Source organism: Bos javanicus, chromosome 20 (genome assembly GCF_032452875.1).
Source record: "Bos javanicus breed banteng chromosome 20, ARS-OSU_banteng_1.0, whole genome shotgun sequence".
Taxonomy (NCBI): domain Eukaryota; kingdom Metazoa; phylum Chordata; class Mammalia; order Artiodactyla; family Bovidae; genus Bos; species Bos javanicus.
The window spans coordinates 58,563,478-58,580,569 of record NC_083887.1 but is presented as its reverse complement, the minus strand read 5'-3'; the positions used below and the strand labels follow the sequence as shown (position 1 = coordinate 58,580,569).

General features: G+C 48.7%; 1 protein-coding gene across 5 annotated transcripts in view; it reads left to right on the top strand.

The window, feature by feature from the left end:
* The window catches only part of TRIO (trio Rho guanine nucleotide exchange factor), a 362,510-nt gene that overhangs the window by 152,368 nt on the left and 193,050 nt on the right, over positions 1 to 17,092 (top strand). For all 5 annotated transcript variants that reach the window (XM_061393858.1, XM_061393857.1, XM_061393861.1 and 2 more), the window contains exons 6-8: positions 699 to 821; positions 4,952 to 5,143; positions 11,919 to 12,050. In XM_061393858.1, coding sequence (XP_061249842.1) covers positions 699 to 821; positions 4,952 to 5,143; positions 11,919 to 12,050 — 447 coding nt within the window. The remainder of the gene's footprint in view (positions 1 to 698; positions 822 to 4,951; positions 5,144 to 11,918; positions 12,051 to 17,092) is intronic.

Here is a 17,092-nt window from a genome sequence, read left to right as displayed (position 1 = left end):
CTTTCAGTTACTCAGCAAGCAGGTGACTGCCCCTAGGTTCCGGTTCGCATCACAGAAGCAGTGTTAATTGACAGTCATTTCTTTTCCCTTAAATGTTTTCCTGGGAACAATATAATTAACATCATTTTCCAGGTAGCATCTCTGTTGACTCTTAAGAGGGGTGTCATTGTTAAAGTTTTCCCCATTTCTTTTTATTTTTATGGTAAATTTTATAGTTTGCACAGGGATTTTTTTTTTTTTTTAATTCTTCTTGCATTAAAGAGCATAATCTCTTAGTCATTGAAATTGCTGTCAGTAATCTGTGAGCAGAGCAACACCCATCCAGAGACCCGTAAGTTTGTAATTTCACCTAACGGGTCTTTAATTGAAGAGCAGTGTGGCTAATTATGTGGTTTGGTATAGCAGAGAGTCAGAAGATTGGAGTTTTAATCAGCCTGGGGGATCTGAATGACCTCTGCTTATGTATCTACTTCTTAATTCCTCATCTGTCTAAGGAGCACCCTAGGTAAGATTGTCTTGTAGCTCTTGCAGGTTCAGAACTGTGACTTGGTAGCTGTCTAGCATCTTCTGGGCCCCAGTGCAGCAGGGGTTGTCGGCGGAAGGACGCCGCCCTTCCTTGGTTTGGTCCGGTTCCTGGGCCTGTGTCAGGCCTCTCTTTCTCGGGAGTGATCCCAGGTTGTCTTTTTTCATCCCGGTAGATGTTTGACTGGATCACACACAACAAGGGCCTGTTTCTGAACAGCTACACTGAGATTGGGACCAGCCACCCTCATGCCATGGAGCTCCAGACCCAGCACAACCACTTTGCCATGAACTGCATGGTAAGACGCTGGGGTGCAGGGGTGTCGGGGCGCAGGGGTGTCCTGCCGCTGAGCGAACTTTAGCAGACGGGGGAGGGTATTTACACGGCTCCTTCCCAGCACGCTGCCTGGAGCTCGTGTAGGGCCTTCTGACTGTCCGATGTAGCAGCTGACCTCCAGTGTGGGAGATTCTCTGTGGCAGCAGTGTGCAGGTAGCTTGTTTTTAAGTTTGTAAGCAAACAGAAGTGAAAACAAGCAAGCCAACCAACCAGTGAAACTTGAACCAGTTCACCTGGCCAGGCCCACATGCATGGTTTTGATGCTGGCCTCTGAACTATCCCTCTCAGGAGCCCACGGGGCTCTTTTCAGAGGCTGAGTCACGTAAACCAGCCCGCTGTTCATTTGCTGGCAGCCCTTCATGATGAGGATGTAAGCCAGCCTGCCGCCCTTCTCAGAGGCATCTTCCAGTTCTCCTAAAACGTGAGCCTTCCTCCCAAGTTAAGTGGAGGGCCGGTCTTTCCCGCAGTCCTGTGGCTCTCTGGATGCCCTTGGCCTGTTGTGGATACGATTGGGGTTGCTCTAAGATTGCAGTGCAAAATCCCCCGAAAGAACCCAACAGTGAATTTTAAATAACAGTATTAGTGTAGTTTTGGAATTAATGTAACAAAAATAAAGCTGTACGTTGTTCTGTAGGACATAGGGTTCCTTCTGTAGAGAGTTACTCTAGAAATACTTACTTTAGAGACAGTTCTGGTGTGGACTTTGAGCCAGACCTATGGAAGTTAGCTAGCCCTCTTTGCCTGGTAATGTGTGTCTGAAGAGCATTGAAACGATACAGAGAGGGGGTCGTTATTTAAATTAGTTCAGTAAGAGGCCATTTCATTAGAATTCAGTCCACAAAGTGCTTCACTTTGGAAGTTACCAAAAAAAGATTCAGCAATTAAAATTTATGTAATAAGCACTATCCCAAAAGTCTGATACTCTTCTTGAGTTTGAGGTAAGAGAATTTGGGGGTCAGAGATTGAGCCTGGGTGTAGATGAGGAGAATGAAAATGTGGGCCTTTATGGGAAGCATCTTAGAAGACTTTTTTCCCCTAACAGTTTCCTATCAATTTTTCAAAATATTCAGAAGCTTCCAATTAATGGTGAAAGACACATTCAGCCCACAACTATCAGATACTTTAAAAACTAGAAGTACTAAAATCTATTTTATAAAAACTAGAAAGGAGCAGAAAGGTTCCTGTCCCTCTCTCAGTGTTGCTAGTGATTAGGAATCAGAAGATGAAGAAGCCAGGCATGTGGGTTATGAACGTAGAGGTTTTTAATTCTGACTTCTGTTTACTGTGTGACCTTGGGCAGCCTGATTAATCTCTTTGAGCCTCGGTTTCCTAATCTCTAAAGTGGGGATAATTTCTGCCTAACATGGTGTTGCGTTATTTTACTTACCATGTTTGTGTAAGACACTAAGCAGAATTTATCAAGTAAGTGCGTCATAAATGGTAATTGCTACCACTGATGTTACCACCTCATTAAAAATACTGTCAGTAACTTTAGTATGTTATGGTAAGTAAGAAACTCTTAAAAGTATGGGTAATACCTTTTTTTTAGGTTTAAATATATTTTCTATTTTTCTATGATGCACTCTGTCACTCCTCTAAGTGAAACTTTTAATTTAAAAAGGCTGTAGTCGCTTGTGCACTGCAGGGTGACAGCTGTTGGGGGCGCTTTGCAGCCTCGCAGCTCCTAGTTCTCGACACCTCTGCGAGTCCCTCCTGTGTCTAGGACACTTACTTATGCAGGAGAGGGGCCTGTTAACCTTCAGCCCTTTCTTGTGCTGTCTAGTGTGTTTTAAACTTTTTTGATAAAATGGAAGTACTAGATGTCGGAGCAAAGTCGACTTTGAGAAAGCATTTTAAGAGACAGCAATGAGCTCATGCCCATTCTCCCATCACAGGTGTTTTAGAGGCTCTGATGGTAGGAATCTGGGTGGAGGCACAGCTGACGTGGGGAATTGTGCACTGCCGTGTCTGTGCACGCTTGTCTGGGCTGTGTGCCACGTGGCTCCTTCATCCTGCCATAGTGATAGAGGCACGGCCCAGGCATGATTCAGAGAGCGGTCCTCTGCGTGTGGAGCGCAGACAGTTTGAGAGGATGGAAGCCATGCAGGCCCTGAAACAGATGGAAATGGAATGCAGCCCCTCCGTGGGCCCCCCGATGGAGCTGTCTGGGTGGACAGCTTGTCCCCAGATCCTGACAATGGCACCTGCTGATGCTTTTTCGAACAGACCTTTGGGGTAGATTTTCCTCTTTAAGGATCCAGAGAAAGCAAAACTCGGTGAGTCTGGTCAGTGTGTCTAGTTGGAGAGAACGTGTATGAGAAGGAGAGGCATTGCTCCTTAGAGGACAGTCTTCGGGGCGCTAATGCCACACAAGGCTGTGAGGCCAGTTCCCCTCGGATGGTGGCCTCGACTGCCCATCAGAGCCTCACAGATGCCCCCCCTGCCTGCCGGGTGAGCCCCACACCCGGACGTGGTAGCTGGTTCCAGCCTGCAGCCAAGAAAAGTGCCTCTGCGCCTGGAGTCCGCGGCTCTGTAAACCCAGATGAAGGCGACTCCCTTTAGTTCAGGCTGCGATCAGGAGTCGATGAAAGGAATGAGTCAGTGAAGGTACAGAGAATGCCAAGCGTGTTCTGTCGGGCGCTTCCTTGGGTCACTGCACATGGAGCGACAGTGCTGAGGCCGGTGCAGGGGTCAGAGGGCAAGGCAGCGGGAGGTGGCCCGAGGACCACGTGGGCAGGAGGGGCGGGAGGAAGGGTGTGCGGGAGTTCAGGCAGGTTGGGTAACCCAGTGTGATTTAGGGTGAGGATGACGGGAGCACGAGGACCATGTGGGCAGGAAGGACGGGAGGAAGGGTGTGCGGGAGTTCAGGCAGGTTGGGTAACCCCCTGTGATTTAGGGTGAGGATGACGGGAGCCCAAGGACCACGTGGGCAGGAGGGGTGGGAGGAAGGGTGTGCAGGAGTTCAGGCAGGTTGGGTGACCCCCTGTGATTTAGGGTGAGGATGACGGGAGCCCGAGGACCACGTGGGCAGGAGGGGTGGGAGGAAGGGAAGGGTGTGCGGGAGTTCAGGCAGGTTGGGTGACCCCGTGTGATTCAGGGTGAGGATGATGGGCGCCCAAGGACCATGTGGGCAGGAGGGGTGGGAGGAAGGGTGTGTGGGAGTTCAGGCAGGTTGGGTGACCCCGTGTGATTTAGGGTGAGGATGACGGGAGCCGAAGGTGAGGCTGTGATGTGGGGAGACCCAGTGCACGGTGCAGTGTTGGGATGCGGCACAAAAGTCTTAATAATAATAAACATATGAAGAGCAGCAACAACCGAGCCTTCACTGAAAGTGCGCATTCCGCACCCTGCTTTTGCTTTAAGGATCATGTGATCCTTAAAGAAGATGGAAGGCAGAAACGGAAATACCATAGTGAGAACTTCTTTTGCAAGGAAAATGCCCTTTAAAAAAAAAAAAGAAAGAAAGAAAAAAATGCTTTGTACCCTTATTTTTGCCACAAGCTACTGGACTCGAAGAGAGAGATTTCAACACAGCAGAAAAGCTCATTTAAAGTTGGAACACAGCATTGCTCTGTTGGTGCCCCGATTCACATTCCCCCGGGAGTGTGGATCCATTTTCAGGTTTCCTCTTGGCACCAGCAAGCTGACTTGGGCTTGTGTGGAAGGGCGGGCTTGTTTCCACACAGAGTAGCCTCTGGTTGCCACGTACAGAGTCTGTCATTTCTGGGTCCTCGTGACAGACTGTGGCGGTGGCTCCCGCAGTTCTGGGCGACAGCTTGCCGTCTGGACCCTTCTTGGGACGGGGGTCCAGGGCGCGGGTCAGAGGGCATTGTGTGCGCGTCGCTTCTGTGCCCCTCCAAGCTGGTTCAGCTGTAATTCTGCAGTTTTACAAATAGAAACTGAAATCAAGGCTTAGGGTTTATGGAAATCCGGATAGCAGCACACATGTCCTTTTATCCACCTGCTGATTCTGCTGTTCAAATGTGACTTTTAAGTTTGTAGGTAGCTTCAGATAGCACCTTCTGCATCTGTCAGAGAGGCACCCCATGCGCCCCACCCTGACCAGCCCCGCCTCTTCTCACCCCTCCACAGAACGTGTATGTGAACATCAACCGCATCATGTCGGTGGCCAACCGCCTGGTGGAGTCGGGCCACTATGCCTCCCAGCAGATCAAGCAGATCGCCAACCAGCTGGAGCAGGAGTGGAAGGCCTTCGCGGCCGCCCTGGACGAGCGTAGCACCTTGCTGGACATGTCATCTGTCTTCCACCAGAAGGCTGAGAAGGTCAGTGCCTGGGAGCCGGGCCCCCACCCGCCTCCCCCAGCCCACTGCGTCCCCGCAGCAGAGCCTCGGAGACCACCGGGGTGCTGAAGCCACCCCATGGCGCTCAGCACGCCTGCACCTCAGCCCTGCTGCAGACCCGGGGTGCTTCTGCACCTCCTTGCTTGTAAACACCTCCTTGTTTGTGAACACCTCCTTGTTTGTAAAGTGGAGGTAAAAGTATGGACTTGAGGGGCCATCTTACTGTGTAAATGAGGTTCACATTAGGGGCCTTGGGCATGGCCTGTTGTCCAGTCGGAACTCCTGAGTGACAGCGGCTGTTCTTTATCTCCTTTTTTCTGTCCCTCTTCCTGTCCTCTTCCTCCTCCCTTGAGAATTCCAGTTAGGAGACTTAGGCAGCAAGTAATAGACTGCTGACTCTCAGGTTTAGGCACCAGGGGTCTGCTTTTCTCACAACCCAGGGTATCATGGCCCACGGTATCAGGGTGGGCGGGCTCCTGACTGGGCCTGGCCATCGCCCGAGAAGATGGGTGTTGCCACAACTCCTGGTGCCAGCCTCTCTGCCGTCGCGCCCCACGCGTGCAGGGTGCATTGTCGTCTCCAGTCGCCCCGGCGCCAGCCCCTCTACTGTCGTGCCCCACGCATGCAGGGTGCATTGTCGTCTCCAGTCGCCCGGGCGCCGGCCCCTCTGCCGTCGCACCCCACGCGACGTGGGGTGCGGTGTCGTCCTCGGTCTCCCCGGCGCCGGCCCCTCTGCCGTCGCGCCCCACGCGTGCAGGGTGCGGTGTCGTCTCTGGTCGCTGTCTCAGGGCAGCAGTGTTCACAGGAGTTCCTTCTGACCCAGCCCACTTCCCCCGGCCTCCCAAGCCTGGAGAGGGGTGCCAGCCTTCAGCCGGGCCGCAGGCCTGGGTTCTCAGCCTCCTGGCAGGGCCACGCTATACCAGCCCAGGCTGTGGGGGAGAAGTAGCTTTGGGGTACGGTTTCAGTGTCCCCCACAATTGTCAAGTTATTTCTATGGATTCAGACCTCATGCAGGCTTCACCTGCTGACGTGCTGGTCACAGTACCTTGTCTTGGAGGTAGCGTGTGAGGTGTGCTCCCAACACTCCCCACACGCCCGCCAATGGGCACACCTGCCTCAGTGAAGACACTTGGAGGGCAGCGAAAGAGAGGGAGTTGCTGTGACTCAGACGCTCGTGGTGGAAGCCTGGGCAGTGAGCCTGCTTCTCCAGACGTGGAGGAAGAAACTCAGGAACCTCTAGCCGCTAGCGAGACGTGGGGAAGGGACAGGTGGTTGCCTTAATCTGAAGGAACAATACCGATAGAGCTTCCTCAGGGATAGTTATTTTGGGGGAAAAAGCCTACATTCACAGGGGTTTGCACTGATGCTTCTAAAAAGGAAATAGTGTCCTTTCATCTAGAAACAGCCTTGCTGGGTGGGTACAAGCCCCAGCTTGCCCGGCATCTCGGAGGAGCGGCTGGAATGTCGCACAAGGTGCTAATTAGGAGTGATCTCAACTCTGGGAACCTTGAAAGTGTGAAGCAGAAGGGGAGAGCAAGGTGACAGCATCGTAATAGCCTCGTGTGGAAGCTGTGAGTCGGGACTAGCGAGTTTCAGTGTCGGGTTTTCCTGCTAAGTTTATGCAAGAGGTAATTTTGTGATAAAGGAGACACAAAGCCCCCACACAGGAGCAGTCTGAGTTAAAGTAACAGGAGCCCCTTCAGCTTAACACAGCACTGTCTCCGCTTCTGTGTAGCCACCTCTGGTCCCGTCATGGTCAAGGTCGTGGCGTGTCGTTCACTGGACATTCCTGTGCTCAGGAGAAGAGCTGTGTCGCCCCCGCCCACATGCCGTCTGGGATGGTAGCACGGTGTGGGGTGCAGTCACCCTCTGGGCTGTGTGGAGGTGTGTGAATTGCTTGTGGGCCCCTGGAAAGGCCCAGCAGGACTATGTGAATAATTCTGAAACCTGACAAGCTGGCTGGGGGACTCTTGGATAGTCTGAAGCATAAGGGAAAAATCTCTCTAACCACGGCAGGATCCGAAATTGCAGGTAACCCAGAAGATTAATTGCTGCTCTGCCCTGCCTGAAAGCAATGTAGAAATGTAGGTGCCATGGGGTGTTCCCCTCCCCAGTGTTTTATTATAAAAAAGTTTTAGACATGCAGTAAAGTTGAAAGAGCCTGGGGTGTTTTTATTTGGATAAAATAATGGCTCTAATTTATCAGCTTGAAGGAAACACAGCTAGAGGAATACATGGACAGAATTTCATGGAGTCTTGCGTGAGCTCTAATGGTACTTGCGGGCTCCAGCATTTCAGTGGCCAGAGAAGATGCTCCATAGGACCTTGGGGACAAAGTGGGCCCGTGAGAAAGGCTGGCATCTCTGATGGGCCCTGACTGAGACAGTGTAGTTTCACCCAGCAACCAAAATGTGCGGATGGAACCCTAGGCTTTTAGGGTCCCGAATGTTTAGGCTTCTGAAATGTTTCCTTCCCCAGGCATTAAGTGTAGTGGGCGTAAGGTCTGTATTCCTCTTCACTGAGATTCAGGAGCACAGAAGGTGACATCACTGAGTGGTTTTCCTCTTCCCAGGAGAGAGTCTCCAAATAGGTCTCCTCTGTTCCCTCTTGTTAAATTCTCTGCCTACTAGTTACGCTTAAGCTGTTATCATAAACTCACCAGGGAAGGACCAGAACTCGGACATCATAGATTGGCTTTCCGTCATAGCCACCCCTTTGACCCTCCTCTGGAGCTCTCACTAAGGATTTAAATCTGATTGGGTGACGTAGAGCTCAATTCTGTGGCCCTGCAGTTGGTGTGGCTGAAGGAAGCCGTCTTCGGGGAAGGATGGCAGCTCATCTTTGTGGGGGAGGGCGTGTGCGTCACGCCCCACCTGCTCGTGTCTCTGTGGGTGTTCTCGGGTTGGTATTTGCTTGTGGCTCTATGCACATAAATCTTGAGGTTACAGCTAGATGAGAATGACATTTCGTAGACTGTGCCTTCCAGCGCTGTCTTGGCCATTATCCTCTCCCGCCCTTATCTCCTGTGAGGTGTGGACAGGGTCAAAGTATCCGTTTACAGAACTGGAGACACGGCCGAATGGCTAGTGGTTTGACTGGTAGACAGTGTTTAGGGCTCTACTTTTTTGGGTCATGTGTTATATCCCTTTATATTAAGGAGCGTCATAGCAAAGCTGTTAGAATTACCTTGTTATAAATCAAAGAATTAAAGCAACTTATTTTATGACACCTTAAAATCTCCAGTTTTCCCTATTTTTAAAAAAATGACTGGAGTACTATCCAGTGTGGTAGTCTGTGACCACCTTTGGCTGTTACTACCCTTCATCTGTCCTGTGATTTTGCTGCACAGAGAAGGGACCCCATCTCTCTTAAAGGAACCAGGAGAAGGGAGTGTGTTTATTCATAGTCAGGGAGTAGAAATGATGAAAGAAACAGTAGAGTAATATTTCCTAGAAATGAAAGCAGAAAATGAGGAAATTAGAAATAAGAAAGAAAACTCTGAACTTGGAATTCATACATGTGTTTTATATATATATAAAATTCACTGAGCCTTAATTTTTCCGAAGAGGAGAAAGCCCCTCTCAATAAGGGTTTTAAGCGTTTACATTCTAGGAAGTTCCTCTCCCTTTGTCTCCTAAATCAGGGTAACCACCTATGTTCAGCTGATGCTGTATCAGGCGCTCCTGGTGGGCATGAAATTCACTAGGCTGGACAGTCTCAGCAAACTGGAAGTTCCCACTCTCAGCAGATGGAGGGCAGAGGCATAAATGCTTCTGAAAATAAGGCTGCTAGTTAATTATTCAGGCTCTTCTTTTAAAGCTTACGTATTAATCACTCTTCCCTTGTCTGCCTGCCTCACGTTTGGAAACCGGCTGACCCAGCCTCCTGCCATCCTCTCTGAGCAGTGCTAAAGTGACCACTCTGCTGAGCATCAGAATCCCCAGCTCTGAGGCCGGCTCCTGCTTTGAATTCAGAGGTGCCTGGAATTCCCTTGCACTCTCCTGCCTCTCCTCCACGTCTGGCCAGATGCTGTGTGTTCACTCGTTTGGTTTTGCTGTTTAGTTGCTCAGTCCTGTCCAACTCTCTGTGACCCCATGGACTGCAGCACGCCAGGCTTCTCTGTCCTTCACTATCTCCCAGAGTTTGCTCAGATTCATGTCTACTGAGTCAGTGATGCCATCCAGCCAGATCTCATCCTCTGTTGTCCCCTTCTCCTCCTGCCCTCAGTCTTTCCCAGCATTGGGGTCTTTTCCAGTGAGTTGGCTCTTTGCATCAGGTGGCCAAAATATTGGAGCTTCAGCATCAGTCCTTCCAATGAATATTCAGAGTTGATTTCCTTTAGGGTTGACTGGTTTGATCTCCTTGCAGGGCAAGGGACTCTCAGGAGTCTTCTCCAGTATCACAGTTCCAGCGCATCAATTCTTTGACACTTAGGCTTTATGGTCCAACTCTCATATCTGTACATGACTACTGGAAAAACCATAGTTTTGACTATATGGGCCTTTGTGGGCAAAGTGATGACCTTTGTCAGCAAAGTCATTTGGTTTACATTTGAGCATTTATAGCATCAGAGCCTCAGCTGGCGCTCTGATCCCACGAGAGTATAGCAGCCTTTGTTTGTTGTCTTCCGTTAGAAAGTGTTGGGCTGTGTGCTGGACAGCCCCTGTGGTTCCAAGCCCAAACTTTCAAGATAGTAAGAGGTGTGTACGTGTGCCGGGGTGGTAGTCAGGTTTCTAAACCAACATCAGAGTCCCTCCCCTCCCATACTCACAGGGCACATTATTGTATTAATAGGCTCTAGGAGGTTCTGTTGTATGGGTACCTGTTGAACTTTGACACCAAACTTGATCCTAGAGTCTTTTTTTCTTGGTGGTGCACCTGTTAACATCCTCCTCCTTCTTGGCTCTCCAACGGGGATTGCTGCTGTGGTTCAGATCTCCTTTGGGTGTCGAGCTTTTCAGAAGACGTTCGGGGCCTGGAGCTGGCCCTTTAAGGGTTGCCATCTTCTAAATCAAAAACAAAAACTGTGCTTACACAAAAGTCCCTGTAAAGCCATGGTCAGGTTTCTTTCTGTCATTAGTATGTTTTAACCCAGTGAACTTAGATGTGCAGAGTCCTTTTTCTATGAGGTTTCTGTGTTATAAGCTGATCTGCCCTATGTTTTTGCAGGTAAATATAATCAGTACCTCTCAGGATACTTTAAGAAATTATAAGTAAGTTAAGTAACTGCAGGCATCCATAAGACTGCTCGAAGGTTTCTCTTTACTGATAGCCTCAAAAATTGGGGTTAAGTATGTTTTAGCAGTGTTTTTGACTGCTTTTAGAACACCGTCCAAGAAATGCTTAGAAATATGCCTAAGTAGTCATATGTGTGTGCATGAGAATGGAAAGAGGTATAATATAACTTTATTACTCCTTCTGTTGCCCTGGTGATGTCAGGAGGAACCATGGGGGAGAATGATGAACACCTTCCCTGAGGCCTGCCTGGGTGTAGCCATGTGAAACCACGTGCCTTCAGATGACACTTAATGCCTTGTGAATTGGTTTCCAGCCCTGGGATTTTCATGCAGATATTTTTCTGAGCCAGCACATTAATAATAAAGGGATTTTTAGAAACAACAGTTACTTAGGTGGCTTGTCTAAGTTTCTAAAAATGTCCTACGTACCCAGGAGGTTATTCTCATATATATATTTTAAGAGGATTGTAGCACGTTTCTCATCTGGCAGGTCAGTAACCGTGTTTTAAAGAGTCACTCTCTGCATTCCCTGATGAGTGGAAAGACAGTGAGGAACTAGAGAAAAGAGGAGAAACCCAGGGAAATGTGTTGATGTCTATTTGAATTAGTGTTAATTGAATTTGCGTCCTTAATTGAGCCTTCTGCTGCTTGTCTTTGACACTCACCGTGATGGATGCTGTTGGGATCTCCCTAGGAAGTTTGGCTGTGATTTCTCAGCTATTGATGAGCCCTGGGGTGGGGCTGGAAGTGGAGAAGGCTGAGGACAGGTCAGCAGCCACGGCCCAGGACTGCAGCATGCAGGCCCTCCCCGTTTATGTGCACAGCGGGGACACCCCAAAGATTCTGCCTTAGCCTTGCTTCCCTCCAGTGGGCATAGCTCTGGAGTTTCGGCCTCCTTCCCAGGGTCTCCTTTAATTCCTGTGTGTATTTACTCTTGAAAAGGTAGGCAGATGGACCCTCTGGTCGTCATACTGTTAGGTAGATGACTTCAGGAATCTTCTACTGCCTTCGTAATGAAAGAGGAGAGCATGAGGGCTGGACCGTAGCTCTGGAAGTAGCCCAGCTTGCTGTGCGGCTGAGGCTGGCGGGGGGGGGGGGTGCAGGTAGACCGGGTGGCCATGCCCCCCATGGCCAATAGCACAGAGCAGATGGAAACGCGGATTCAACCGTGAAATGGGAAAATTAACCAGGAGGCCTGAAAAACAGCCAATGCAGGGCAAAGGCGCTCCCAGGAGTGACCACAGAGCCACCCAAGGCTGTCATTTCAAAGGCAGGTTCTTGGGCCCACCTCCAGATCTGCTTGAAGCTGGAGGCGGGGATGGGGTGCTGGTTTGCAGAGTCCAGGAATCTGATTTGAGAACCCAGGTCAGTGCCATTTGATTCAGGGAGTCAGCCACGCTCTCTTCCTAAACAGTCTCTCAGCCACCCTTATTTCAAAGCCATGTTGAAAGAGGGCTACTTCTCAATATCATTAGCTGTTGGTAGACATGATCTTTTTATTTTTGTTTAAACCACCCCAGTATATGAGCAACGTGGACTCGTGGTGCAAGGCCTGCGGCGAGGTGGACCTGCCCTCAGAGCTTCAGGACCTGGAGGACGCTATTCACCACCACCAGGGCGTGTACGAGCACGTCACTCTTGCCTACTCCGAGGTGAGTGCGCAGCTCTTCTCCCGCGGTGGGCAAGCAACCACCGTATGTTTTTGTGTCGTAACGCCTGAAGCCGGAAAGAACAAAGGTTTGGCTAGCCTAGAAGAAGCGCACAAGTTCCTAGTTGAACTGCAGTTTCCTTGTGACTTCTGAGTTCCATGGAGAGTGAGGCTGGTAAGTAAGAAAGGATGGAGGCAGACAGCAGACTCCTCGCAGCCCTGAGATGTTTGTGGATTTTTTTTCAGAGTGCTCAGATTTTCATCTGTGCTAATAATGGAAGTTTAACCTTTTTGACTGCATGTATTTAGGAAAGATATGTGTTACACGCAGTGCAGCCTCGTCAGACTCCATTTGCTCTTCCTGAATGCGCCTTTCTAGAACAGGGAAACCCGGTGCAGCATCCTGTTCTGGATGTCACAGCACACGCAGTGGTTTTCCCGTGTCTGGCTACTTGCTGTTCCAGGCATCTCAGTGGAGCATTTTCTTTATTACTCTAAGCTCATTATTTAACGTATCCCTGCTTTATCTTCTGCCACCTTCTGTGCCAGCCACTTATTTCATGCCCGCAGCCCTGGGGCTGGGACTGTTCCCGCCCCCTCTTACAAATGAGGAGGGAACAGCGCAGAGGCGAAGTGACCTCCGCCCAGTCCTCAGCTGTAGGAGGTGGAGCGGGGACTGACCCCAGGGAGGCTGCCCGTGTGTTCTCAGCCACCGCTGCGCTCCCTCCGTGCCTTATCACACGTTAGATGCAGGGATGACACCAAATACACACCGGGTCCGGGTGTGTCAGTCTTGTCCACGTTGTGGTCATCTGACCCTTCCCACCCAGTCTTTTTTTGTTTATGATGCTGGTTGAGTTCCTGGAGGTGAGTGGTGAGTGGGTAGGAGGTCAGTATGTGCTTCTTTCTGCATCTCTAGTGAGCATCTGTCATACTATACGCTGATCGGAAAGATTCCCGTGAGACTCCAGGAAGAAAATGCCTCAACCGACCTGGCAGAGAGCTGAGCCCAGAGGAGATATTTAGGAAACACACTCAGCCTTCTGTAGCCGCGGGTGTGTGATGTGGATATGCAGGGCCAGCTGTTCTAGGCTGTTTTATACAAGACACTTGAGCATCCACTGACTTTGGTGTCTGTGGGTGGGGAGAGTCCTAGAACCATTCTCCCTCATTACCAAGGGATGACTGTGTTTAAATCCAGATCTTCCTTGACCTGAACCACAGCCACACCTGTCAGAGTTGTCTGGCGTTTGCTTTTCAGTCTTGACACGTCCTCGTCTGCCAAGCAGCTGTCCTTCTCACGTCCTTGAGCCCAGCTCTCCTGACCCTGTTGTGTCCGTGGGTGAATTAAGTGGACATGTGGTGTGCTACAGTATTTGCTTCAGAACGTTGTCTGATCTCCTGCCCGTGAAAGTTGATATCTATGTATTTGTGTCTCTGGACACGTCTTTATTTAACAGGATCCCTTTTAAACACTATTCTGTTGCATCCAGTGTTTATTGAAAGTGAAAGTGGAGTCGCTCCATCGTGTCTGACTCTTTGTGACCCCGTGGACTGTAGCCCACCAAGCTACTACATCCATGGGATTCTCCAGGCAAGAATACTGGAGTGGGGTGCCATTGCCTTCTCCAGAGGATCTTCCCAACCCAGGGATCGAACCCAGGTCTCCCGCATTGCAGGCAGAAGCTTTAACCTCTGAGCCACCAGGTTTATTAGGAACTGTATAAATAAGTGATAGCTTTTTTTAAGAGTAAAAGTGAAAATTGAATAAATCTGTAATTTTTTAATCACCTTGATTGATGAGGAAAGTGTGAGTTCCAAAAAGGTAAAGTTCTTTCTCCCAGTGTACCGTCTCCATGGTGACATCTAATTTTGACCTGTAACACAGAAAATTGTGCTTACTACTGATTTTCTTGGGAGCTGCTTTGGTTGCAGTGGTAGCTTCCAGATTACCATGGGATTGAACAGTTCTCACAGCAGGTGGTTGGCAGGACTGGGCTGCAGTCTTGGCCTACAGGAACTTAGCTCGGCCTGGCCTGACCTGACCAGTCTCATCCTCCAGCCTGGTGGCTAGGCAGCCTGCCTGTGGCCCTTGGCACTTCTGGCAAAGCACAGAATTCTCTTACTGTTTCCTCTTCCTTCTAAAAAAAGGGTCATCTTGACATGGGAACTTCGATTTACCTATGATGCAGTTTCATTAGATCTTAAATTGGCACTAAAGTTTAAAATAATCTGATGGCAAGTAAACAGCTTCCCAAGCGGTATCATACCACAATTTTTAGCCTAAAACATGTTTGAAGCTGAGCTGTAAATTCAAGGCGATGGTGATTGGAACTGGATGGGCAGAGAAGACTTTCAAAATAGGGATTTCTTTTTTCTTTTTGCCTTTAAATTCTTTTAAATCTGAAATAGTTTCAGGCTGTAGAAAAGTGTTAGAGCAGAGAGCTCCCCCCTCGCCTTGACCAGATTGCCCAGTTTTATGCTCTGTCTGTGCCCCCTGCCCCCGACCCATCTCCAGCCTGATACCACATCACCACCGATGCGAACAGCCATCCGTCCTGCAGACCATCTGCGTCTCCTCCGTCCCAGCCACGTCTCTCTCTTTCCAGCCCCAGAAGCATGCAGTGGGCTTATCTTCACACTGAAACATTCCTTAGTCTTTCGCTGTCTCGTGTCTTTGACAGTCAGAGATTCCAGGCCTTTCTTTCTGTAGCATGACCCTCAACCCCTCGCCTGTGTGGGCTGACTGAGCCGAGCGTCAAACCAGGGGCACAGGATACCAAGCCCTCCTGCAACCAACGGTGCTAACCTTGACCGCCTGGTGAGCTGGGTGTCTGTAAGGTTTCTCCAGTGTAAACTCCCCAGTTAAAAATTTGTCTTGGATGAGCATGTTGTGGGGCAGTAATGTTGTGATGTTGTAATGATTTGAGGATAAGGCCATGCGTGCTGGAGAGGGCCGTGGGGCTGGGAGACCCTCCAGGCTCATCGTGGAGGGCTGTGCCCTGTTGGTGAGCCACACCCTGTGAAGGAAGTGCCGTAGATGATGCTGGTTTGAGTCGATGCATAAAAGTTTTGAAGATGAATCACTGTTTCTCTACAACCTGCCAAGTATACGCAGCTTGTTTGTTCTGCGCACTTTGGTCATATCGTGGAAACTCTGTCCTAGCACTTGGGGACCTGACACGGTGCCACACTCAGGCCTCACTGCCCTGTCACAGGTCATACTTGGCTCTTGGTTTGTCGGGTTTTGGAGCCACCAACAGTGATCTCCAGGTACTGATCGCTTTCTTTAGATCAGAGCAGCAGTCTGCATGCGAGTGAAGGGGACTCCTGCTGGTGACGCTGAGCTCTAGTCAGATTTAGTGAGAAGTGTAGAGACCCATGTACTAGAATAAGAATAGGCAAGCCTCTGAGGTTTGGCGGAGCTTTTCGGAGGGTGGTGCACAGGAACCCAAGTTACAGATCTTACGTGCAGTTTTGATTAAAAGTAAATAATCAAGAACCAGACCATTGTTCTTGATTTTAAAAAGTTAAGTTTCCTCTTAAATGTTAAGGACAAACATACCCATGATATGGTAAAATTTTAACCTTCAACTCCTTTTTTGCTTTATTTAGCACTTGCATTTTTCCTAACTCATTTAGGTATTAGAGTGTATTAGTTTGTGTATTTATAAAATGTTACTTTTTGTAAAATGTAACTTCCACTGCCCTTCACGTCACCAAGTACTATATTCCAAGAAAAACAAAGAGCAGAATGTGAAAAAATGAGCCAGCTTGATCTTTTGAAAAATTATAGCAGGTTAAGCCCTGCTTTTTGGTAGTAAATGTTGATTTTCATCTTTTACAGATATTGTCCCTTTGTGGGACAAGGTTTGACTGCCTGAAAGCTGACAACACATTTTTAGACAAAACATACAACTTAAATTAATTCACCTGGTTCTATAGTTTAAAAATTCAGAACTGTATCATAGTCCATAAACTCATATATACTAATTGTTGTAGTACTTACATTATATGTGAATAATTTGGCTGCTATTTTCAGTTTTTTATTTTATTAAAAATATGAAATGAGTTAAATTTAAAAATTTGTTTTCTGCTGGTTATTCTGTACCATTTAAAAATCTTTTGTTTCTGTACAGTAGAACAGTCTCCTTTATAAAATTCTAACATTTTTCCCCATATAGTTCTTCTGTACTTAAAAAAGACAAAGACATTCTGCCAGAAGTTACTAAAATGTTCCATGATATCTTTCATGTGCTTAAATAACACCTTTTAAATTGACACATCTGTGAACAACACACTGAAATGAAGTCAGGTTCTTTCTGAAAGTTTTATTGGAGAGATGCTACATGGGAGCACGCACTTCAAGTTCCACGGGGTCCAGTTTCGATACAGCAGATATTCTCCTGCCTGGAATTTTTCTGGCCACTTCTGCTGGCATACTCTCTACCCCAGTGACAGTATAGCAGTAGCACCGACAGAGACGGTTTAATCTCTGCTTACAGCTCCCAGGAGAAAGAGCTTTGCTGGATGCGTCCCCTTATGTTAAGGTGCGATTATATGCTCACGTACTCAGTCATTTCCTGCTGCCCCTCCAGCCTGAGCAGGCATGTTGTTCTAACCCAGTAATGATTCCTGCTCTTGAGCTCTGTCAAACAGTTGAACAGATATCAAGAAAGATTAGATGGAATATTCTTCCTCGCATCATTTATTCTCAGTGGTAGCATATTAGTGGTGTTTCATGGATGCCTTTGGAAACATGGTAAGAGCTGGGAACCCGTTGGTCATTCTGTATTGTGGTTTAAGATTGTAACAGTGGCTTAAGGTAGAGGTTGACTTTTTGCCAGTGGGTAAGTCCCAGGGCTTGCGTTCCAGGGCTGGTGTGGTAGGTCTCTTAGTAAGAGGATCTCTGGATCCTTTTGTCTTTTTGCTTTGCCTCTTTTAGCAGGTGGGCTACTATCCTTAAGGTTGCCTCAAGGTCAGCAGTAGCTGCTGAAGCACCAGCCATCTCCACCAAGTTCTTGGGAGCAGGGAAGAGAAATACTC